This window comes from Seriola aureovittata, chromosome 3 (genome assembly GCF_021018895.1).
Source record: "Seriola aureovittata isolate HTS-2021-v1 ecotype China chromosome 3, ASM2101889v1, whole genome shotgun sequence".
Classification (NCBI taxonomy): domain Eukaryota; kingdom Metazoa; phylum Chordata; class Actinopteri; order Carangiformes; family Carangidae; genus Seriola; species Seriola aureovittata.
Genome location: NC_079366.1, coordinates 15,638,898 through 15,665,170, shown reverse-complemented (window position 1 = coordinate 15,665,170; position 26,273 = coordinate 15,638,898). Strand labels below are relative to the sequence as shown.

General features: G+C 39.4%; 1 protein-coding gene across 5 annotated transcripts in view; it reads right to left on the bottom strand.

Annotated features, from left to right (window-relative positions):
* atf7ip (activating transcription factor 7 interacting protein) overlaps positions 1–25,048 on the bottom strand; it is a 31,409-nt gene extending 6,361 nt beyond the window's left edge. The window contains exons 1-9 of one of the 5 annotated variants that reach the window (XM_056372005.1): positions 24,390–25,048; positions 4,366–4,418; positions 2,892–3,407; positions 2,680–2,737; positions 2,275–2,490; positions 1,281–1,462; positions 1,009–1,146; positions 833–904; positions 623–717 (exon numbers count right to left, since the gene is read on the bottom strand). In XM_056372005.1, the coding sequence (XP_056227980.1) occupies positions 623–717; positions 833–904; positions 1,009–1,146; positions 1,281–1,462; positions 2,275–2,490; positions 2,680–2,737; positions 2,892–3,401 (1,271 nt within the window). In that variant the 5' untranslated portion in view covers positions 3,402–3,407; positions 4,366–4,418; positions 24,390–25,048. Of the gene's footprint in view, positions 1–622; positions 718–832; positions 905–1,008; positions 1,147–1,280; positions 1,463–2,274; positions 2,738–2,891; positions 3,408–4,365; positions 4,419–8,697; positions 8,762–24,389 lie in introns of those variants that run through there. The other 4 variants (XM_056372000.1, XM_056372004.1, XM_056372001.1 and 1 more) reach the window with 4 other exon arrangements.
* Between the last annotated feature and the right edge of the window lie 1,225 nt (positions 25,049–26,273).

The following is a 26,273-nucleotide window of genomic DNA, read 5'->3' as shown; positions in this document are numbered from 1 at the left end:
AGAACGTCACAAGACTCAGGACCTGGACCCACGCGGGGTTACTTTGCAGGTGCAAAACACAGACTGGCACATGTGTTTGTTTATTCCAAACCAGTCTAAAGAAATATTTGGAGTGAAGTTAAGAGTTTTAAAAAGCTGATCCAGGAAAACCGAACAAGAGACATGGAATCTTGGTTTCCAAAAAAGGTATGGATTTAGAGGATGTAAGGATTTGTTATTCTATCCATTAGTTTTAAAATTCTGCCTCTAGGGATTACAGATAGCAACCTGGGACAATGTCAACTATTCACGCTGTGAACGGCTCAGTGTGTAGTACTGGCTTCAGTCCGGTATTGTCACGTTCATACAAAGGCCAAATTATATTCACACAATACCAAAGAGCACACACTGCTGTATTCAAAGATAACATGTTTAAATACAATGATGCTGTGAATTTTGAAAACTCAAAATATTTTGTCACATGATGAAATGGTCTGGCAAACATGTGAACCTGCAGTGAAGTGATAAAAAAATCACTTCAAAAAAACCCTGAAGACCTTACTGTGCAATTTATAAGTTACTATATATAGTATTGTAGAAAGGAATCTAGAGGAGAAACTGCTCTAGGCATGGGCACACTTACCGTTGAGCTTGAGGGTTGTTTGCAACAGTTGTAGTCTTAGCGGCAGTAGCAGCAGCAGCAGCAGCAGCAGCGGCAGCAGCAGCAGCAGCAAGTGCCTGCAGAAATCAGACAATATGCTGTCAGAACATTTTCATAAAATATTACTTGCATAACTTGTATGCAAGTAATATTTTTTTTTTTTAAAGAAAAAAAAGGAAATACATGTATTACCTCCTGTTTCCTTTTGTTCTCCGATGCCTGATTAGCTTCACCAAACTTTTTTGCTAATCGGGCTATTTTGGCCTACAAAACAGTAGAGAGGGAGGTGGATGTTACAATTGATCGCTGCTAACTGTAAGGAGTGAATTTTAGCAGCTCGTAAGATTACAATGATGCCATCTACTTACTTGGAGTGTGTTAATGGCAGTTTGGTGTTTGGTGGCACATTCAATCTTGTCTACTCTGTCCTTGAGTTCTTGGAAATGTTTGTCAAACATTGTCAGCTCCAAGACCCTCAGCCGTTCATCCACTAGCTGTTGCACAATCTGAGAAAGAATATCAGGTAAAGGTGAAAAAAAAAGCAAAATTGTGTCATTACTTTTTTAATATACATTGCCACCAAAGTAGAGTTGGCAGCTTAGACTGGGGGAAAAATGCAGCAGGATAGTTGCATACAAACCTTTTCAAGTTTATGGTGACTCCCAGCTTTTGCAGTAATTTTAAGTTCCAGTTGTGCCTCCAATTCCTCACGCTCCACCTTGGGCCTCTTCCCCTCTCTTTTCACGGTTTGTCCATCTTTTTCAGAACCCTCTGATAAAGTGCGTTTCAGTCCCGAGGTCGAGCCCTTGTCCTCTTGCACTACTTGGGAAACAAAGACAAAGACCTGCTTACTTCCCATTCATTACCCTTTATCTGAACTCGAGAGTCAGATCCCACTAGCAGCTTTGATGGATTTCTTGTGTTTGACTTCAAGTTTTCAGTCAGTGTATTATTATATTTCTGCACAATTTCAACTTCAGGACATTACCTTTATGACAGCAAACCAGATAGCATAAAAACAAGCCATGTCCATAAATGCAAGTCCAATTTACATTTGATCTGAACTTTCAACTAGACAGATAAGCAAAGACAAACTCCTCTCAGAAACTACAGGCCAGTGACATAATGATGTAAACAGGATATTGAATTGTCATGATACAGAAGATCACATATTAAAATTACCTAGTTTTTAATGTTAGAAATGATGTAACGTAATATCGTGAAGTCATAAAGGGTTGTCCATCCAAAATGATGGTTTCTCCAAATGTGATATCAGATGCATCAATTCACACTCAAAATAATATACTTTGTTTTAGATTTTGATAATTGATTATGTCAATTTACAAATCACAGGGAGTAAGAAACAACCTGAAAACAGTAGCATACTATCCTCTGCAACTCTAGAGGAGAATTGCAGTATTTCTGGAGCTTGATCCACATGTTTACATGTAATGCAGACTGTAATTGACGATGAGTCTTTTTGTAATAACCCTGAACCTTACAGTCTTCATCGCTTTCTATTTCAAGTCTACATTAGTTTAACTAAAGAACAAGAAATTATTATTCTATATTGGTAAAGATCAGCAGATATCCAATTATCTTGAAGCTATGTGACACAATGTCCACTCACATACCTGTATTAGATGGTGGAGTGGATGATGGTCGAGATGGCTTTGTGGTTTTTCCAATATCAGTTTTTTCCTTTCTAATCTCTACTTTCACCAAATCCACATCCATCTTATCTTCACTGATGGGTCCTTTCTTCACATCTTCTTTTTTATTCTTCTCTTTTTTTATGTCATCCTCTTTGATTTCCTTTTTTGGTTTTAGATCCACACTAGAGGAGGAAGCTGGATGAGACGGGGGAGGACAAGAAGGAGAGGAATCGGAAGTTATAGATTTAGGTGAAGAAGGTTTTTCATCTTTTAATTTGGCTGTGGAGGCCTCAGGGTCCTTGGCCTTTGTAGTGTCACTATCTGTATCCATTGGTTCTGTGCAGTCAGATACTGGAGGTGGCAGAGGCGAACATGGAACCAAACCTTTAACAGACTCCTTTGCCGAATCCACAGCTGGGTCAACTTTTGCATTCTGTTCCTCCTAAGGAAGAGCATAAATTGATAATTACTGGAAACTTTTTTTGACTGTCTGAACAACTCCATTATAAACCGACATCACTGATATTAATTTGTAGAATAAATAAATGTTTAATGAAAGCCTCTGCACAATTTTCTTAAAACTTTGAAACATTTACCTCTTTCTTTTCCACCTCTGGAATAACTTCAGTGTCTTTTTCCTTGTTTTCCTTAGATTCTGTTGATACTAGTGTAACAGGCTCATTTGATGAGGATGATGAAGAACCTTTCTTCTCCTCCTCCTCGTCCGCCTCCATCTTTTTCAGTTCGAAGTTTAGAGAGTGGAATGGTGATGTGGGAGAAGTAGGAGTTTCTTCCTTTGCTTTTGGACTTTGTGAAGAGGCAGGGGAAGGTGATAGATTCAGGGACAAGAAAGGAGCAGGAGAGGCAGGTGATGTGGCGTTGGGGGAGTTTGTGTCCGAGATGTTGTTTTGCTCTTTGTCTCCTACTTTTTGTCCATCCTCTTTGTGTGTGCCATTCATTAGAGGCGGTGGAGATGGGTTGGACAAACCTGGAGATGATGTCAACAAAGTGCTGTGAAGACTCTCCAGTTGCTGTCGATCACTGATCTTCATGGTTTTCCTGGCACGGAAAATCTTCTTTTTCTCCTCTGTCACAACAACTTCCATTGCTGCCTGTGGAGTGACAAGGAGAGATTAGATGCTATCACAGGGCATGAGGAATCTGGGAAAGATCTACAACACATAGTGAGAGCAGTAAACAGCACAATCTTTTCCGCTTATGAACCTGTCCTGGACTTTACGCACTGCATAGTAAAGAAATGGCTGTAGAGTTTCAGAAGAAACACAAGAGGTCACTGTAGAGCCCTGTGGCTTTCTTGTTTCTTCTATTCTAGAAGGTTCTTCTTTCTCAGAGGTCTGCATACCAAACTGATCGGTTCCCTAACAACCTCTCTCCTCACCACAAATTTGACTCAGTATCCGGGCCAAATCAGGCAGATCCTTACTACCTGATTACACCCTGCTGTATCTGCCCTAAAGTAACAGTCTAGGTGCAGCTCAGTGTGCCAGAAACCCTTTTTCATGTCAGTCAGAAAAGCTTTAACTGCTCTGACAAATTCCCCTTGCCTTAATTTTCTCTTTTAACTTATGAATTTCATGTTTACCTAAGCCCCGATCCAGAGAACAGGAATGACATTGAAGTTACCAGCAGCAGCAACCCAACCTTCCTCCCATCCCCCCACCTTCCTATTGGTTCTGTCCTCAGCGAATCAGAATGGACAAACTGAGGCAGTGTTGGCAGCAGTAAGGAGGTTATGCAAAACATGAGGGATTTGCCGTACATAGTTATGTTTGTTGCACAAATTGTAGTGTTGAGGCTAGTTGTTATATTTTATATGTATTCATTTCATGTATATTCATTTTATTAATGTATATTAATGCAGGAATGGATGTGATTATAATAAACTTTTTTTATGGGAGTCACACAAAATTACAAGCTGTGTGCTGCAGCAGACTGTGCTTAGCTGCATAAAAATTCTCATTTTACATTCAGTAGCAAAACAAGAAATGTGCTGTGATATTAAGTATCATGCAGTGCATATAGTAATTAAAACATCTATGAATAACTCACCTTCAAGCTGAAAGGTTCCTGTTCATGGACTTACAACAGAATTCTTCGACAACCTAAGGGAAAAAGAGATGTATTTTTTAAGTAAATTGTATGTTAATGCTTCAAACTAGGACTATTGAATCAACTATGCATGAAATCCACAGACAATGCAAATCAAAGTGTAACCCTAAAATTAGCTCCTCTGAATTAAGCAGTCTATCTCTATCCCTTTAGTTGTAACTGAGCCCTTGGCTTCAAAGGGAGACAATAATTTGTGTGGTCAATTCAAATTTCATGAAACTGTAAATACAATTATGTTGATGACAATAAAGTCCATTATATATACCTATTACTTTTAGTTTCAGCAGTACTAGCTAACTTTCTGGTCATTTAGTAAAAAATGTGATAATGCTTTTATTAAAGATTTTTGAATATAGTATTTCAAATATAATAATTTGATGACATTGATAGCCGTTCTTATTCGGCATAGTTTAAAGATAAAATCGATAATACACACTATAACAAAAAATTTATCCGGTGACTAATCAGCTATTTGTTGGCACGACGCCAGCATAAGAGAAATCAATTAGACATGAGATGCTAACCAAAGCACACACCAAGGTGAAGAAGAAAAAAAACACCCAAAACAAGGAAACTGCATGGCAGAACAATGGACAAAGGCGTCAAACTGCAAGATAGAGGCTTTCATACAAATCACTTTACCCACATTTCAGTGAATCTGAACTCATGAATGTGCAGGCACCGGGGTTTGTTTTTCAGCTGTTAAAATGTTGACTGTATTGCTTAATCAGTCTGTCTGTTTACACTCCTGTAATGTTATAGCAGAAAGCAGGCACATTCAAATTGTAGATACTATCTTTTGTTAAATCTGTCTGTTGCTTTCAGCACAGGCACAGAACACATAAAGCCAGTTCTTGTTCAAGCAATCTTTAAAATCTTATCTGGTGAGAGCAATAACCTGCTTCAGTTTTACACTTGTAAAGTTGGTTAGCTTTACTGCTACTGCATTGCTGACCTGCAAGACTGCAGCTGACAGAGTCATCTGAAAAGGCATCGATCACCAACAATGTTTAATTTAGCAATGTGTGCTTTGCAGCTTAGCAGGCTGTCATGTGCGTGGAAAAAATCCAACATACGCCTAGAAGACCTGGACTGAGTGTATACTTTACACTGTAAAGCTGAGCAGCACACTGAGATGCTGGCGCATACGCACAACACTGTAAGCCATTCCTACTCTGCTTTCATATCAGCAAGTATGCTCCCAGCAATGACCATAAACTCCTTATTGTAAAAATAAGTGAGAATGTATTTCAGCATAATTGGATAAAAATGTAACCTGAAAAAACTATCATGCAAAAAGTCAGCATAAACAAACAAAAACAGAGTGGTGTAAATGGGCACGATCACTGGTACACTTCACATTCCAATGTTATTGCACACTGCGCAGAGCACAATATCCCCCCCTCCCCCATCCTACGGCCTCATTTACTACGCCTGGATTCAGTGCAGAAACTCAAAATGGCCGTCAGCTCTGCTGTTTGCTGCCAGACTGAGCTCTCTGTAGCTAGCTGAGCAGGATTCTAGATCAGATATATATACCAGGTTGCAGCATCACCCTTCTTAATAAGAATTTTATGTTAACCCTGAGGCTTCACCAAGCTGACAAAGTCAACTGAATGTAGAACATAGAAACTTCATTATACAAAATAAAAATCTTAAATAAGCCAAATTAAACATTCCTCAATTAACACCTCTGTCCAACATATCAGCTCCTATAATACAAGCTACAGCTAATCCAGAACTAGTTTTATTGTACTGGTTGACAGTTAAAATATAGCTATGGTTTAGGTCGTGTTTTTTTTATGGTTTATACTATATGGACATTAACTATAAAATCCAGCGTGGTAAGAATAAGACGTCTTACTAGATGTTTTTTTTCTTCAAGCTCATTAAGTTAACTCAGTTTATCAGCCCATATTTAGAAAAAGGGCTCTCTGCAGCTAGGTCAGTGAGTCCTCCGCTCTACCTGACTTGGAGGAATGCAGAAAATAATCATTACATGTGTTAGGTGAACACGCACAAGCTGGGTGTGGCATTCAATACGCACTGCAATTTCAGCTTTTCTTTTTTTGGAGTGAAAAAAATTACTTAATTCACTTTTACAACAAAGACATTACTTGTGCTTAAATTCTCACAGAAGCCTAATGAATTTATATAATTAATTTCCAAATTATATTCCCCACAATGAGGTCTCTGAGGTGAGAGTGCATTGGTCTGATTCACACCCCATTATGTTGTTTCATGCAAGTTGGGCTTGTCTCCTGTGATATCATGCACTGAGTAGACCATTATATTTCTGTCTTTCTCTCTGCATCTTCTGTCAAATAAATCATTTGCAGGATTTAACTGGAGTCAACAATCCAACATGCACCTACTTCAATGCACAGAACAGTTTATATAAGTTCCAGTACGTTTTCATAACGTATTTTAAAAACTTGCTTGACTAGACTATTGTCTTCTCAGTTAAGCTTCGATAACTACCGCCCCATACATAAGAAGGAATTATTTCACATATATACCTTCATGCTAAGCTGGACACATCAAAAACATGAGGCAAGTAGTGAAGTCAATCTTCTTCTCTGGGTTTTTGAGTATTTCTTTTCTCTCAAATTGCAAAATAGCTGCTTGTAGTTGTTTCAGTACATGCCTCTGCAACCCAGTTTCAACACCAGGTGGCTAGCCATTGATTTGCTGGTCAAATGTCACAAAGTGGCAGTAAACAGCAGGAGTCCTCACGTTTAAGCTTCTGTGATGCCAAACAAACAACAAAACTTGGCATTCCAACCTCACAGTTAGAATGAACATCAAAACTCTCTCTTTCAGTAAAAAAAAAGGATCACATTATTGGGTCAGATGTAGAAGATGCAACCATGTTTCAACGGTATGACTTCTTACTCATCAAATCTTACCCAATATGATTCAACCCTGTTTTGGAGACAGCGAGAAAGGTGATCCCTAACACAAAGTACAAGGTTTTTCTGGATGGGATACAGTGTATAGACATGCATGTGCAACTTGCCAAAACATGTTTGCTTCCTGAGAACAGCATCAAGAAAACTGTGATGAGTTTTTTATTAGGCACCAGTTATTGCTGAGTATGTACCTGGCTAACAAACTAGACTGGCACTGGTACAAACGAAAGCATTTTTAATTGATCAGTCACTGAAATGGATACGAAGTCATTTCAAGACCTTTGTTTGTTAGGCTCTGGCTACATCAGTTTTAAAAAACACATCATTGTCCTCAATCAAAATACTCGGACGTATTCCTTCATACACAGAACTGTGCGTGAGAATGAACCACGGTGTGGCATGAGCAAATAAACAGCGACCAGCAAGCTCAGTGAACATATCTGCACTGACTATATGCGTCACCAACCAGAACAAGTAAGGCCACTGTGGGCTAAAATAAAATGAAGTACCAATTTGCAGGTGCATTACGACTCTTAACATGTTGTTGCTTGAAAACTGCATAAATACTTTTTTCAATTTGTCAGTGCTGGGAATGATTAGACATGTCCACATTCTACATTAAGCTTTCCGCCACATCAATACACTCGGACACTTCACACTCCATGAATATTATATACACGCAACACCATATGACCCCCATATGACCCCCTCCCCCCAAAAAAATAGTGGTAGGAATTGCGCTTCTATCTGAATGAGAGCGATCTTGTGGGTTTGATATGCAGCCACACAATACTGCATTAAAAAAATAAAAAAAAAACAAGCAAAAAAAATGAATGGCAACTTTCATGACTGCTAGCAAGGGAGATGCTTTACACCTGTGGGATGTTTGTGAGATTCACAACTACAAATGGGTTGACGCTGCTATAAATACATATATGTACAGTCACCTGTGTGTATGAACAGAGAACATGTATGACTCAAGTTAATAACTTAAGTTACTAAGCCCAATGTGAGTGTCACCAGGGACAAAATGGTTAAAAAAGCATGCACACTCCTGGCATCTTGTCATGATGCAGGTGACAGAATTTCCCTACCGACATTGTTGATCAGCTAGTTAGTGAGAATTTAAAGCAAACTCCCTGACATTTATATAATGTCTCAAATTAACGTTTTCTATTGAAAGGAAAAAAACAAACAAATTGAAAAACAAGCCAAACTCAGCCTTCTTCAACTAGCATAGCACCCTCTACAAGTATTAAAGCTAACCTTGAGAAGAGAGTGAAGCTGCAAGGAGAACTCAGATAGACTCAAATAAGAGAGAGAAATGTTAAACATGCTTTAAAAAGAAGAAAATTTTGACCTTTAGCAGGATGTGTGGGATTGAGGCCTTCCATGTATTTGTTGATTGTGGGAGCAGGGAACAGCTGAAAGGCCAGCAAGAGAACATAAAAGAAAGGAGGAGGGGCTCAGTTAGGACTAGTCCATTTTGTTCCTTGCAGAGGTATGTTCTATAAAGGCTGTGTGGCCAACCTGAACCTATAGTGGGTGATAATTAAACCCTTTAATACAAAAAGGCAATTCCTGACACAGCACTGTGCTGCACTGCATGGTATGAAACACAAAGATGAACTATTATTTTTCTCTTTATGATATGACATCTATCAAGTGCATGATATATTTGCAAACATACAAATCAATCCTTATGTCTACAACATTTTCAAGTACAGCGTGATTATCAATATCAACCCTAGCTAGCAGCGCACAGAGAGAGGGGAAGTACACTGCACAGGCTGTTGCTTAGTAACCCCCATCCCCCAACTCTAGCACAAACTAGTCCACACTATGGAAATCTACAGCCGACATGGACTAAACCATTCTGACAAAGGGCAGAGGGGGCTATCCTTTCTAAATAACATCATAGGCAAAGAAAGTTTTCTGATTAAAAAAGGTCAAGCACAACACTGTAACAGAAATATCACAGGAGTACTTGACCTTTATTGTGGATCTGTATGTTTTAAAGATATACCTACCTACTCAGTTCAAAATGTTAAGCTGTGTTTCAGTTCATTATTTCTCTTTTTTAAGATGGCTGGTGCTGCAATTGTTTATTTTCAGCATAGTCAAAAAAGATATAATTAGAAACCCTGAAATAGCTGTAAATAAACCTCCTCTTGTCTCTCTACTGAATCTATGACAGAATTGATCTCAACTGCAGACATATGACATGGTCACCCGAGGTACTACGTGGAATAAACTGAGCACACGCTGCCGCTGACCTGAGTACTTAGTTAGCTTCAGTCTACTATTATCCCTCTAATGACTTGATCGGTGTGGACTGCAGAGGACCATACTCAGGCTGTAATATGATCTCTCATACTTTGACCATGCTACAGGCCAACTGAACAATAAACTGCAGGATAAAAAAATCCAATGATGCTTTGACTGAAAGAAGCTCTATCATTAAGGTGAATGATATACATCTGACAGTCATGAACATTTTAAACTTATGGGGCATCTATTTTAAATACTGTGGAAATACTAATTAGGATCTCAATGTGGCCATGGTAGCTGTTTTTTTTTAAATGGTAACGTAAACCTTAGCAGTTTTTGTCAAGAGCTAAGGAAAATCAGTGGCACTGGTGGTTTTAATGTCCCACAGCACAAAAACATATCCTCTTTCATCCTGCAGAGCTCATCCCGCTACACATCCTAGCTTCTCCATTAAAGGCTCTTATTCAATCTTTACTGTGTTACCACTTTCATTTTGGAATAGAGATTTGGAATATTTACATTTTTGACTTTCTGAGTGCAAGAAGTAAATTGAGTCTGAAAATCGAATCAACTTGACCAAACAAAGAATTTGCCATATTGTTTCAAGCAGTTCTATCTCCCACTCCTGGAGAGCTGGTTTAAATGGGAGCAAACTGGATGACAGAAAATGAAATTCAATGCTCAACAAAATGATGATGGAAAACATCTTTTTAAATTAAAAATTCACCTTTGACAGGAGGACTTAAGAAACTGAGGGCATTCATTAGATGTTAGATAAATCATTTCTTGAGCTCATCAATCGGCTACATGAGAAGGTCAGAGAAGCCAGAGAAGGTCAAGCCTGTTCAAACTGTTCCATAAAACTAAAAAACAGGATGTGTCTTTTTAAAGAAACTATGCCTTCGTGAAGACCATCTGTGGTAACAATGAAAAAACCAAATCATTGAAAACTTATATGTGCTATCAAACACTAACCAGCAAAACAAACAAATAAAGCCAGTTTTAAAAGACAAAGCAGCACAACATGCACTTTAGTCAGGGCCTAGCTAACGGCGCACAGCCAGCGCTAAATTGCACACCCTCAACAGACTCAACTTAGAGGCAGCTGCACCCGCCCTCCCCTGTCTCCCTCTCTCTCTCTCACACACACACACACACACACACACACACACACACACACACACACACACACACACACACATTGTCTCTCTTTCTCTCTCTGGAACAGCCTCTCCTAGTCAAGCATGGACTGAACCATTCTGATGAGGGGAGGAAGTAGGTGTGGGGGTGGGGCATTCAAAACAAAAGAGATAAAGGAGAAAGTGTTGAGGTAATTGAAAGGTCAAAAACAGTTACAAATTTGCTAAAAGAGTTTTATTTTCGTGAGATTTGATACAAAAAGTGAAATGTTATAGTGTTGGGATTTTTTTTTAGCTGAGTCGCTTTGATGTTGTTCTTTAAACCAAGTCGATATAAGCCAAATAAGCACTTTTCTCAGAAACATGAATATAACTGCTTTTCATGATTAATTGCAATTACTACATTGGAGTCTGGAAGATTATCTGAGCAATAACTGTAAAGTATTTTTGTCAAGTATTCTTTGCATTTGAAAGCAAGAAATATCGCTTTCTAGCCACATAGTGCCATGCTAGCTGCGCACAGCAAGAAATTAGAGCACAGCTTGACACACTAAGCAGACTCTATCCACCCAGCTTCTCCCACAGCAGGGAGGGCTGCTGTAAAACAGACTGAACCATTCCAGCACGGGGGTGGTTCTTTACTCAAGAGGAACAAAGAACACCCACTTACAAAATGAAAAATATTGTCATTGCATTATTACTTCCTTTACTGAAGTTTGCCCCAATGGATTCTTCAAAAAATAGTTAAATTAAGTAAGTTCTGGATTTGACTAGTTGAGACTCAAAACAGACAGAGAAATTGTAGAAGTAGGAGTAGTGGAGCAAGTAGTAAACAGGAAATGTAATTTGTGATGAAAATTAACTTTCATTCATAAACTTCACCTGTCTTACTCAAAATCCCTGTTGTGAGACTAGAAAAAACCTTGCAGTGCGTACTCTGCCCATCCCCCCTCTCTGTTACTGCAGAAACACAAAATGGCCACCAGCGCTGCTGCGAGCAGCATGCTGAGCACAGGCATGAGCAGATCCTATAACAAACTCCGCCTACTTAAAAAAAAGTACAGTGTATCTGCAGAGCTCTACATACGTACGTAGATCTTGAGGGAAAGCTGAACAAAAACTTCTTACAAATAATGTTATCTCTGTGTCATAGTGATCACCTCTAAATCCTGGTTTAGAGTTTCACTGTTGCTGCCAGAGCCCACATGTCTTGCGCTCACTGTTCAGCAACACTCTGAGCTATGAGTGAAGAGTTAACAAAACTAATTAGTTCATTTTTTCATTACACATGAGTTCAGAGCTACACTGCTAAATGTTTTATGAACCTAAGTCTAGATAACTGGCTAAGAAAAAAATGCCTTTTCTCCCTCAGGCTGCCTCAAGGGTGCTTCAACCAAACAGTAAACCTGACACTTAGATGTCAGACAGAGAGGACGCTGTTGGTCTTACTTATTAACCAACCAATAAAAAAAATCTTAATAGTTACCTAACATAAACATGTTCTGTAGAGGCTATATACTGAGTAGAGAAAAGATATCAGCCAGTGAGAGCAGAGCCTGCATTCCAACATTACTGCGCACAGTGCGCAGTCTTTCCTCCCCCACTCTCACTGCCTGCATCTGGATTCAGTGAAACTCAAAATGGCCACCTGGTCTGCTGTGCGCAGCCACACTGAGGCTTTAGAACCTGCTGTATCTAGTACGACATCTTATCATGTTACGGCAGCACCACACCATTGAAAATAACCTCTATGTACATATTACTCACAATTTTTTTAATTCAGTTGAATGGACCAAAATATTAAGCTGGATGAAACAAAAGCAAATTTCGCACGATTCTCCTAAAGCAGATAACTTACTTGTGTGGCTGTTACACCAATCAGTGCATCGCTCTAACTGTTTGCAAAGGGCTGAAGCATACATCATCATGTAGCCTTACTCTGTAAGCTGCTAAAAGGCTGTTTTTATTTCCTAGATTGAACACTGAAACCCTGTTGGTGTTACTTGCTTAATATTACAGGTTGTTTCTCAAACATTATTACGGTCAGTCTAGCCTTATTTTATATTCCTTTGCGAACTGATTTTTACTACTTTACTGTTTCAAGCAGTGATATGATTATGACTCTTAACATGTTGATGAAAGTGATCAGGGTAGGACTCTGTGCTGGGCAATGTAAAGGCCCGTTATGTAAGCACCTCCTAGATTTAATCACACTAGGCCTTTCTTTTGCATCTTCTCCCCCATTTTTTTTTTTTGCATTTATCACTGGGAGCTTCACTTTCTAATCACTGTCCAAAGATATCCAAGTCAGATGGACTGCAAACTTTAAATGCTGAGAGGTGTGGAAGTGAGTGAGGATGTGTTTATCTATGTAGATGTTAGCTCTGTGATCGACTGACAACCTTCACAACTGGGTACCCTGCCTTTTACCAATTGCACGTCTGGAAGGCTTCCAGTTTTTCATGACCCTGACCAGCATAAGAGGTACAGAAAGTGTTTGGAGAGATGCACATCAATGTAAAATCAAATAATGTGAAACCCCACAAGCAGTATGACTAATTTAAAACTGTTAAAATAAAATTAACAAATAAGAAGACAGGTACAGTTCTATTATTTTATCTTAATGATATTACAATCATCAGGACTGTGGATATAAGGAGTAAAAAAATTATTAAAAGGAGAAATTTGTTCAAGTAGATGTAATGTTTCGATATTTCCAGGAGAAACCTTATCTTATAGAAGATTTTAACTGTGATAATACATTCTAGATATGCTAGCAAGTGTCATAACTTGTGCGACAATTCAAGCTGTCTGTGCTTATACAGTAGCTTAATCATTCAACGTCAAACAATTAATAGATACACACAAATAAAGTGAACTGCTTGGCAAAATAAATATGAATCAAACAGTGATGAACACTCAGACCACATGCCATACCATCTACCACCTAGTGCAGACTTCATTCATGCTTTCCCATATGATCACACAGTTTTATGTTTGCTGCTATCTGAAAACCAGGAAATCAGATGGAGCCAAGACTTCACAGTTATTCTAAGCAGCAGCTGATTATTGATCTTCCCTGTGGTATTCCTTCATGTATGTCTATTTGTGTCTATCATATTCTACACAATAATCTAAGTTTTGGCTCCACTGAGGAATCTGTCATACACTGCAAACACAACAATTAATCGTAGCAACTAAATGCTGTTGCCTACACTTCAAATCACTGTCAGATGAAGCACAACTAACTAGTGTTTTAAGAAGACAAATGACATATGGACAGAATCTAAGGGTGAACAATTCACACTAAAATATGCCAAAATAACACTATCAAAGGAAAGTTATTCTCATAACATATTTAAACTGTTCAGCAATGGCTTAAAAGCATTGCTTCTTAGCCTACCATTGCCCAAACGCTGAACGCGTGTTTTGTTTTTCTTTCCTTGTAAATGAGTGGAGACTAGCAAAGGCTGGGTAGAAGGAAAAGAGGGAAGAAAAATAGGGAGGGGGTGGGGGCGGGCAAAACCAGGAGTTTCCATGTGAATCAAGCAAGCACATGGTGATTCTTCTCTAAACATGCGCTGCTGAGGGAGGCTCATGCATGGCTTAAAAAAAAAAAAAAAACACACAAATGTTGGACACTGCAAACAAAACAACAAAAAACACCATGTGAAAAAGTTAACATAGGTTCCCTGAAAACATATAAATAAAACACATTTGGTTAATTTCAGAGCTGAAATATCTTCATGTATTTGCTGTTTTTTTTCTGGTACAACTCTGACAACCTTAAGACCATCTTGGGAGTAACTACAGTTTAAGTCATATCGCATGAGCTCTAGCTAGCACCACACAGTCAGATCTAAGTCCACAGCCTGACACAGAGCACAAACACCCCTCCCCCACACCAGCAGTCTGCTCCAGTCTGGAGTTTTACAGCCAAGCATGGATTAAACCATTGCAGCAGAAGGGTGTTCTCACCAACAAGGGAGGGAGCTAGAGAGGTAAATGGCAAATTCAAAGCTCTCGGAACAATTTGAGCTCTGTAGCTATATGTTCAAAACTAAATTAGCCTGTGTTAAACAGGAAAACATTTTTAGTGGATTCTAGTTTTCCTTAATTGGTAGATATACCACCCCTGGCCCTGAAAGAGCATCTCATTCTCCCTGAGCTATTTGATTACACTTTCCTTCTCTATCTGTAGCAATAACTGATCTATGATTTTCTAAATGTGGCACATTTCTCAGAAGTTTAACATCAAAATCAAGACAAAGAATTATGGTGTTTTTATGGAAGGGTAAATACAATGCAATATGCTGCATTTTCCCCCTCTCTGCCTCAAACACACATTTTCACATAAGTAGAAAGAAGCTATGAGGAAAAGACAGATTGTTTTCTGTGACAAACAGCTAACATTTCCTTAAGTTAATGATTTGAATTAGTCAACAAGCTAGCCTACCGTTCACTTTCCCCACCCCCACTCCTTTCCCTTTGATGGACTGTTTGCAGTGAATGCTAGAGCACAAAATGGCTGCTGCTTCTGTACGCAGTTAGAGTAGAAACAATCCCTTTTAACAAGAGCACAGCTGCCTTTGCTTTCTTATGACAGTCTCTTGTTGATGTATTTAGTTACAAATATATCATATATGTTGCTTTTCTACCTGATGGTTTGTTCTCTTGTCTTATTTCTTTTCGTCTGCAAGGGGTATCATATTTTTGTATCTCAGGAAGATGTATTTGATATGCAACACTTGGTGAATGTTAATTTAGATTTACATCTCTGGGTGTAATCGGGCTACCTTTTTCTACATAATAATAATAATAAAAAATCATCATTTTAGAAAAAACAGATATACAAACATTAAGAATTGGATTAAATGTATTTCTAAAGGTTTAAAAATGATCTTTAGTAGAGTTTCTCAGAGCAGAGACTTGTGTTGGCCATTAACGTTATTAAACATCAGAAAAATGTATTGGTGGTTTAAATTATGCCCTTAAGGATCACCTTGAAGCTGGTGAGCATGTGACTCCCACTAAGACTCGCTAACATCTGGCTTTTGTGGCAATGGGAAAGGGTATGATTAGCATTGACACCCAGGTCAAATAGCTTTGCAGAAGACAAGGGATGGGAATCGAACTGGAACCGGTTCCAGTTGAGGAACCGGTTCAAACTGGTTCAATTCATCAACATCATTTGCCTCTATGTTAAAAGATTCCCTTATCAATGCCTTCCACTTACTTCCACGTGCCTTGCAAAACAATGACATCACGCTTTCGCAAAAGGCAGTCAGCGCGAACGAAGGAGTTGAGAGAGTGTGGCTTTATTTCACGCAAAATGACGCTAACAGTGCAACGAGCAATGTCTGTGGCACTAAGATTTCAAGCAAGGGTGGAAACACCAGCAACATGCTGAAACATTTGTCAATGCAGCACGGCATTAAATATCAGGAGTACCACGAGTTTGACCGTCTACGCCACGCCGGTCAACGAGTGCTTCCCAGTCTCTCAGCAGAGCAGTGGGGATACGTATTAGTGATGTGTTGGTCGCGAGCCGGCTCTTTTGAAGGGTGGGCTCCCGTCTGAGGGACGTTTTTTCCCCCATACCGGCCGACAAAATCAGCCAACCAATAAATCAGTCGGGTTAGTTAATGCGCAAATTTTTGCCCCTTCTCCTGCTGTAACGTCTTTCAGATACAGACATTGTAGAGCCTGTCACCTGCACAGCACGGTGCTGTTAACCAGAAACACTGTGGCTACATTGTGCTTGGAGATGAAAGAGTGAACTGCAGCCACCAAATAAGTTTTAAAAATTTGGAAAACTTTACAGCAGATGTGACAGATCTCTTTTACCAGTATGCAGCTTGTCCCGCTCCTTGCAGTTGTGTGTGTCCTAAGTCCAAACAGAAAGGCAAACTCCACTGGCAGTGGAAAAGGGGTCAATTTGCAAAAGAGTATAAGAATTTGTCCAATTGATGATCAGTGTCTGACACCGGGAACACACACCGGCCGTGTTGCTAACATACTGCAGTTTGCGCGCATATGTGTTCACACCAGCTGCATGTTTATTGCGGCACTGCTACTGCCAACTTTATATCTCTAAATAGAATTTTTGCAGGTTACTGGAATGTTGACTCTATTTTCATTATGAATTTATTCTGAATTATTTCGGACAGAATATGTCACTAAATTTTGTATTAGTTTGAATTTGGTCAAACATGACATGACAATAGCTCATGCTGTGGTGCTGTTGCAGGTTACTTTAGCATAACAAGTAAGCCAACTTGCTAGCTAACATTACTTGCCATGGATGAATCAATCAATCAATCAATAACAATCAATCAATAATGTTATCTTGATATTGTATATAGTTTTATCATGTGGTTACAAACTCGCCAAGTGAAAATGGAGGGCTTACCACTGTAAATTCACATTTGAACGTATTCCAACCACTGCTATTCTGACAGCGCCCTCCTCCTCTTCTCATTACATCAAACATCACAGAAGTAGCACGCTCCTGTAGATTCCTCCTGTACAAGATCAAGAAGATTCAGCCCCATTTAATAGTGGTGCTCATGCAGGTGCTTGTCAGCTCCTGCCTGGACTACTGCAACTCCCTCCTTATGGGAGCCCATGCATCTAACACCTGGCCTAACACATGGAGCTTATCCTTAATGCTGCTGCCCATCTGGTTCTCAACCTCCCAGAGTTTCGCCTGATCACTCTCCTTTTGTGTTTACTATTCTGGCTCCCACTTGCAGCTCATATCCAGTTCAACACTCTGGTGTTAGCCTACAGGGCAGTGAATGGAACTGACCGTTCTGACTGTGGAGTCATGGTCAAACCCTTCATTCTAGCACAACCATTGCATTGCTCTGCCTTTTGGCTTCTGGCTGCACCATCACTCAGAGCACAGTGCAACCTAGTTTGAATTCCGTTGTAACAAAGGAATTTTCCTGCAGGGAACATTGAAGTTTTTGTTGCTGGGGAACTATCATGCCCAGTTGCTGAATATTTGACTCTTTGGCAGACCAACAAGCCAAAAAGTTGGGTGCAGGCTCCAGAAATCAACCACAGTGCCAACCACCCAAAGAGATACATTGCTCTGACAGCTGAAGCTTGCAGACAACTCCAAAAAAGTCAACCTGAAAAGACACATGTCCGAGTATGATCAAAATGCCTCCAGCTGTGACTCTAGTTGTGCGGAGATACAAAAATAAAAAAAAAATCTTTTTTAAATCTCTGAAGCTGTCATTCAGACCCAAATTCATGCCATGATCAGTCATTGGGAACAATGACAAAAGTAGACAGGATTCACACAAGCTCTCATTTAATTCTTCACAAACCTACTTCTGTCACTTTTTTGTGCAAAATTATGAATGCCTTTGAGGGCAAACCGTCTTGAACTAAATGCATTTACCCACATTTGAATAATACATCATCAAGACTACAAAGACCTCCAAAGGTGGAAAGAGATCGGAAAGGCAGTGTGATGCAGCGTGGAAGAGCCTATAACAGCTGGCTTTTTGCCTTGCTTCAAGTGTGGCCACTTGGAACAAGTTAACACTTTTCTCTTCATTTACAGTTTGTTTCAAACATGCCTAACTCTTTAGACCATCATCACAAACAGACTGACATAACCGTAGGGATCTGCACACTAAAGCAAATTTTAGACATGACACAATGGCATACAAAGTCAATGGAAAAACACCAATGGGCATGAAGAGATGAGATTATGCCCAGGATGGTGCAAAGTGAGGTGGAGATGACACAAGCATACAGAGTAGGTCTTCCATTTTTAAAAAACTCAAGTTCAAAACGAATTCGAACTGGCACATAATTTGTTTGACCTGATTCATACAAAACTCCGGTGTGGTGCTATACAACTGTCTTTGCACATAAATCTTGTTACCTTATTAGTGCTTATTATCTTACCAGTGATGGCCTTTTGTACAAGCTACTGACGAGAGTCCTGAGGATTAGTCTGACGGAAAATGGGCAGTTAGACCAGGTCAGAAGTTTGCACCACTGGTTTTTGGTGACTACACCAGCTCACTTGGGTTGCAACAGCAAAATGAGTCCTATAATGATATCATCATAGAGTAAGGCAGCGCTTTTCAAGAAGCCAGCAAACAGCCTTCTTTATTTTGCCATCCACGATGAACAACCCAGTGTACTTCCACACACGGCTTCTCAGATGCCTCTGTGTTGTGACTGTACATTCAGCCCTGCTTTGGTCCCTGATGCCCTCCTCCATTTTTGGCTCTAGGGCAACAGTCGGGCAACCTTATAAACATGAATGTTACTGTCTGCCCGAGGGACTGAATGACCGAGTTCCATTCCAGTCACAATTACTCAACCGAATGCCACGTGACTGAGTGGCGTGAACATGTAGTGTTGCCAACTTAGCGGTTAGCTAGATTAACTACCTTTTCAGACCACTTTAGCAACTTTTGTCTTATAAAGTACCTAGCGGGGCGTCGTGTAGCGTAGTGGTTTAAGCAGGCGCCCCATGTGTAGAGGCTACAGTCCTCGCTGCAGTCGGCCCCAGTTCGAATCCCGCATCGGCCGGCCTTTCACTGCATGTCATTCCCCCTCTCTCTGCCTCCCCGTTTCCTGTCACTCTCCACTGTGCTGTCCATTAAAGGCATAAAAGCCCAAAAAATATACTTTAAAAAAAAAAAAAAGTACCTAGCGACAAATCTAGCAACTTTTTGGACAAACCTGCCTACTTTTCACAGCAGAAAGTTACCAGTATTGCCCTAAATCTGCGAGGTTGGGCTTTCCCTCCGCAGGCACACCTCTCTATGCTGACCACACAGCAGCTGATGTGAATGAGCTTCTAACCTTCTGAGTGATCATTTCACAAGTAAATATAGCCGAAATCACAGCACAGCCATCATCTTTAACTTAGTAAGTCAGAGGATGATCTGTCACGGTCAAGCTAGTGTTATACTTTCCACAGTATGTGAGGGTCGGCCAGGGTCCACATGACATTAATTTCACCATCAAAGGGTGTACGCAAGGCTCTGTACAGATGTCCATCTACCCACCAACTTGCGGTGACTGTCTGGACTTGTCTGCGCCAGTCTGTACTGCCTGTCTGCTACAAGGACACCATCTGCACGTGCTCTTCCAAGTGGACTAGAAAGAAGTAAAATAACTACATTTCTACGGTGTCCGCAGCTGTTCGTGTGCATGTCCACAAGGGAGTTTACTTGAGGCTAAACACACACATACAGCGCCCCCACTCTTCACAGCCAGGGGGTCAGTGTATATGTTGATGGGTTACAGATGATACAGTTGGTACATTTTATGTTGGAGCAAATAAACACAGTGTACACAAATATTCTAGTGGTCAAATTCACAAAAATAATTCACGACAAAAGTATTTCGTCTTCTGTCTGAACATACTTTTAACAGTGCTACACTGTTCAGTTCGACTGCTACACTGTTCTGTGCTATACAATTTTTCACATTCATAAACTTTGACATAAACATAAACTTCCACTCATGTTCAGACAACTAAAGTGATGACTTTTTGTGATTTCTTACATGTGGCTACATTATTTTAGCAGTGTGAACGCAAACATTGAAGGGCCACCTACTTCTGCCAGAGTCCAATTTGCATATAGAGCGGGGAAATGAGATCCGACCAAAAGTGGTCACTCGAGACATGTGGAGACGCATTTTAATGTCAGATGTGAACTTGATGTGCTTCGAGTTGTCCACTGGTGATTGGATCACCCAAGATGTATGTTAATTCCAGGTCTGAACAGGGCCAATATTTCCCAACAAAGCCACCACTTGTACAATACATCTGGGGCAGCAGGGAGTTGAAAATAAATTATATGAAGAAAACGAAGGAAGAAGGGTGTAGTTAGTGAGCTCTTCTCTTCTTATTATGAAGCTACTAAAATTTTCTTATCAATTTCATCACTTATTACATACAGAAATCTGCTTCATATTATAGAAAGACTGACAGCACACAGAATGATAAGGTACTAAATTATGACTGGTTAAATTCATTAGCTAAAATGCTGTATGTAAAGCATTTAGCTGGATATTCATTTATTCATCCACGCAGCTGACATGAGTAAAAACTGAAAATACTATAAGAACTATGTTCTATGGTTTATGAAACAGATATTGTTTTCTTTGTGCAAAAAGGAGATGATAACTGAGTTGTGTTTATAGTGTTCTGTGTGTTTAATTTCTCTCTCTGCATATTCTACCTGTTGTGGCATTTATGTTAATCTAACGGCAATTTAGACATGTAATGTTTAAAGTGTTTTGGAAATGTTACTAGATCCAACTTAGTAAGATTGCCACCATGAGTTGGGCACTTATTCAGACATTCGAGTGACATGTTAAATTGCAGTCAAATTTTCAACTTAACAAGATGCATGTCTGAGAGAGGCTAACTAGTGATAAATAGGTCAATATTGTACAGAGGGGATTGCCTTAAAAATTCAGGCAGGGGGCTCACAAGACTAAATGAAATGAGCAGACACACTGAAACATACTGCACAAGGAAATGGGAGTGGTAGGAGACATACTGTAGGTGTATGTAAAGCCTGAACATATACTGTAGGTGTAAGGTATATGTTCTAAAAGCTTAAACACTGAAAAATCACTGACGTTATCTTTTGAAGTGGCTTATGAGTATAACGTTTTTGAGAAATTTTGGAACAGACAACTGTGCACTCTATTTCAAACATAACTGAATTGTCAATGTGTTATACATGTTGTAAGCATTAGTGTAGTCCATAAAAATCTCAAATTACACACAAATGTGTAAGCCTGACTAATTTATTATAACCTATGTGTGAAATGCAAAATACTAATTTTAAACCAGCTGGTCTTTCTAATTATCAGAATGGCAAGATATAAATGTTGAATAACAAATACGGAGCATTTTGAGACTGAACCAAGATCATATTTCTTATCATTCTCATTTTCAGCCTGAAGCAAAGAAACTGGCTGTAACTGGTTGAAACTGGTCCTTATAGACTTGGCATGGCTTGGAAAACTCAATGATTGGCTTTCCTATAATCAAAATAAAAAAATTAAGGATTGCAACAAACCATCACCCCCAAACTGATTTGCATCTGCAATGTTTATTTAAAAAAAAAAAAAGCATTAAAATGAGGCTGAACTTGTCAATTAAGTTGAGAAACACAAACTACAGATTTCATTTTTACAGATGAACTAATCGGTTCTATAAGTAAATTTAGCTGTAATTTATGTGGTCAAAAAACTACGGACTGTGTTAACATTTTTATCAATATTTACATGTGGAAGGAGTGTTCATGCTACATATTGTGCACACTCTGGAATTAAAAAATACATTATATTACAGAATAAGCCTTAATGACAAAAGTATTTAGAAACAGTTCTTAACATGTGTTGGAAGCAGTGAAAAGCCATATAAGCCTATTACATGACATGTTCACAGATTCCATTATGTGGGTGCATACTGTAGCTCTCTTATGAAATGGCTGGTTTCTTATCCACTAAGTGTGATCATATTTTAATCATAAAAGTTAGAGTTACAGTACATCTGGCAAGATAACCATGTGCTATCTAATATCTACCAATACAATGTGACAAAGACGCCACTCAGCTGAAGGTATTAAACTCCCCTTTTTAACAATGCTTAATGTACATTAAAAAGCCACATGCATCTCAGTCATGTGGCTGAATTCACCACCGACATGTGTATGACTGATCAAACACACGCAAAAATACTTAAGGTTTCCATGGACCTATGGTGGGTTACGGGCCAGCAGCTGCACAGCACTGACTTACATTTGGCAACAAACCTGTATAAACCAGGATTGAGGACGGTGCCACTACAAACCTACACAAACTCCTTTTTTTCTCCATATGTAGGACATTTGGGGGTCTCACTTAAACTATAGACAGACAGAACCTCAATTTTTCCTGCATTCTCATTTAAAGGCAGCTAGCTCCAAATTGTTGTAGCAGGTGTACGATCAATAGGAAATTCTCATCAATTGTACTGGGTAAGAGTTTAAACAAATAATTTCTAAAGAAAATCTACTAACATTTACACGAAAGCTTTTGAAAAATGTAGGTGGAGCCTTTCAGGGCTGCTTCCTCTCTAGCAGAAAAAATAGACTGTGTAATGAATTACAAGTGCACCATGTGAGCACAGCCACTGGGTGAAGTAGGGGAGGTGAAACCAGACACAGGGCTGTACCATGTTTCAAAAGGTGAGAGCAAGCCTGAAAGACCTCACCTTTAACACGATGATTATGATGGAATAGTTCTGTTTCTGCTGACTGCCAAATCCACAAAATGGGGCAGACTTGTCTCTCAGGTTGAAACAGCAAACATTAAATTTGTTACTTATCTGTACATCACTTTACCTAAATCAAAAAAGATGGAGATTTTTTTTTCTCTTTTAGAAACCTACAAGACAGGGTCAAGAGGAAAACTATTCAACACTTGAATTACCATTAACATTAAGCCACACCCACATCCTAGGACAGTGTGGTGCATGGAAAATTACTGGGCTGTACCACTTTAGACCAAGAGGGGGGTTTTACTGCACAATATAATGAATGCAGCAGTTCTGTTTCCTCTTCACTTTAGACCATTTTTGTATTCTTTGCAATTTAGGCTCCAATTTAGTTTTAATTTTAATTTTAGGGATACTTTCTAAAAACTGCATGAACTCAGAATTATTTAAAAGAAGCCAAAAACTCTTTATTAAAGCTCCACTAAGGGCAATGATTGAAGTGAAAAAGCAGATTTAATATATTTTTACCATATACATTTCTTATTATCTCAGGGTAGACTACCTCTCCTCAAAATGTGTCTTCCTCTTTGCCCCTCCCCCAAACTGTCACCTCTGCAGTATGCTGGATGTGCCTGCTGCTTGTTTTAGCACCAACACAACATAGTCGTTTCAACGACTTGGTAGGGTTGGACCTCTTAGACTTTAGTGAAGGACAAATACATCAAAGACGCAAATATTTCCAGTAGCTATATGGTCACTGAATTACATTAAAAGGTATTTGATTACTTATATGAAACTAAAACCAACATGAGCGGTCTGAGTGAACTTTTGCAGAAAGCAGAAAACTGTAAGTCAGTTTTTTCTTTTTGTTCACATGACTAGCATTTATGTAAACGCTATCTTATACCAAGTTACCACAGAATAGTGTCAGACTTTAAGAGCAGCAATGTGTAATAAGACATAATGTAGTATCAATCAGAATTCGTATGCAATTAGCAATCCAGTAATTTTACAAAAGCAATTTAACAAACTGTCAATCTTGCGAGTCTACTTTAATAAAATAGTTCTAATGTGCAAACCTTTTTGAAGTTAAAGAAAAAAGAAATAATAATTTCTCTTATTCAACGTCATTGACGTAGTCATTAAGCTACCATTGCGAATGCTAGCTAACATTACTTTCAACGCCCGCTGAAATCCCAACCTGTAGGGCTAATTCAAATGTGTATCCACATACCAACAACAAAACAAAAATATTTCCATGTAATTCATTATCAAATGTTTTTGTTAATGAGCCCAAATCCAAAGAAGCATATAATCTATTTGCGTTACATAAAATGGCAAGTGAAAGCTACTTGAGAGCTAGCATGCTAGATGCAATACCTCGACTCACCGACTCCTCGCGTCGCTAAGTGATGTTCCCGCGATTTTATGTCTCGGTCTGTAACCGACAGTCACCTCCTCCTGCTGCTGTCGCACTCTTCCGGACCCTGTTGTGTACAACCGTTGCTGTCAGGATGTGGTATCAGTAGGGCATCAAGTCCACCGGTTTTAACATTCACTAGGAAAACTAGTAAGCTGTGCCCCAACAACAACTGTATAGTTGTGCGCTCGCGGATTCAACCGACAGCTCTCCAGTTCCCCTCACAGATAGACTCCTCCTCTTTTTGTGCACAAAAAAAATCCCACTATAACCGTACGTCAGCCGTCGGCGGCGGCGGGGGTTGGTCGACAGACGCCAAGCAATCGCGTTGACCAAACGTCGCGATCTGAACGGTGGTCTTCAGTTCTGTTTTTTTCAGTTTCTCCACTGGCGGCGATGCTGAAGTCGGTAGCTAGATCCGGGAAAGGTAGGTATGCACAGCTCCAGGACGTGTTAGATCGGTTTGTATGGAGGATCTGGCAGGACTAACACAAGTATGATTGAGAGCAGCTGCAGTACCTCTGCTTGGAGTAACCAAACTGCAGTGTGGTTGAAACAACCTCACAGAGTCGACGGTTGGGAGTAGGGACAACAAGGAGTTGAATATTAGCATGGAGAGGGAGGGGTGTGTGAAATGTCCACGACAGACACAAACCCGGGCGGAGGGGGAGGGGTTACAGTGGAGGAGGAGGAGTCAGTGGAACAACAGCCTGGAAAATTGTCTGCAAACTTTACAGACACTGGTTTCAATGTAGTTTGTATGTTATGACTCATAGTAATGATGGTGTGCTTGAATTGTCTTGTCTTTGATTAAGTACTCAACACTTGAGTGACCTTTGGGTCATGTGGGATTTGCTTAATGATGATTTTTTTTTAAATGGCACACGTGAGACGAAGAAACAGTCCAACCCAAGGAGAATACTAACCAATTTTCTTTTTTTCTATTGATAAACAAGAGAAAAAAAATTATATATATATATATATATATATATATATACATACACACACACACACACTATGATTTAATGGATTCTCACAAATAGACAAGAAGTGATCCTGTATTCTCAGCATCCTTAATGTCAAATGCATTACATTTATCAACAACATATGATCTGTAGTTTTTAGCTGTCTTCTGACATTATACAACATTATACAGGTCAGCCATTTTGTTGACTCATGTGTCTGAAACATGTAGTTTTCCAGCAGGCCAGCAGAGGGCGAGTTATGGAGATGTTCTGATCATATGCGTTAGTATGTTTGTGCCTGTCCACAAGGAATAGCCTAAACCTTTGCACTTACTGTAGTCTGTGTCATCATTGCTAGTCTCCTTGCAGGTTGTATGGTCATACAACAAAATACATGTGATCAGGAGTGGGAGTTGCTAGGGTAGCTGTGCTCTCCCTTGTCCTGTTTTTTTCTCCCTCTCTCATACACTCTCGCTCACATCAGACAATGTGTGAGGTGCTAGTCTAACAGAAGCTTGAGTATCTTTTGTCACCTACATGTGTGAACAAATCCAGCTAGGATACTCTGTAATGTAGTGCCTGTATGGAATCAATGGCATGGACATTTTTCAATATGACAGAGCTCTTGGAGATCACAGGCAGCACACAAAGCGAGATTATTACATGAAACAGCCTGAAGATCAATAATACAGCTGGAGTTGCTCCGTGATTCACTTTTCAGAATTGCCAGTAAATGATGAAAAACAAATAAATAAACACATTTGTTGCAATGGTTCACGAGGAATTCGTACAAAGGTTTTTTCACGAAAACTTTATAAATCTGCAAGTAATTACAATAATTAGAAATTTATTGCTTAATCAAATACTTTTGAACATTTT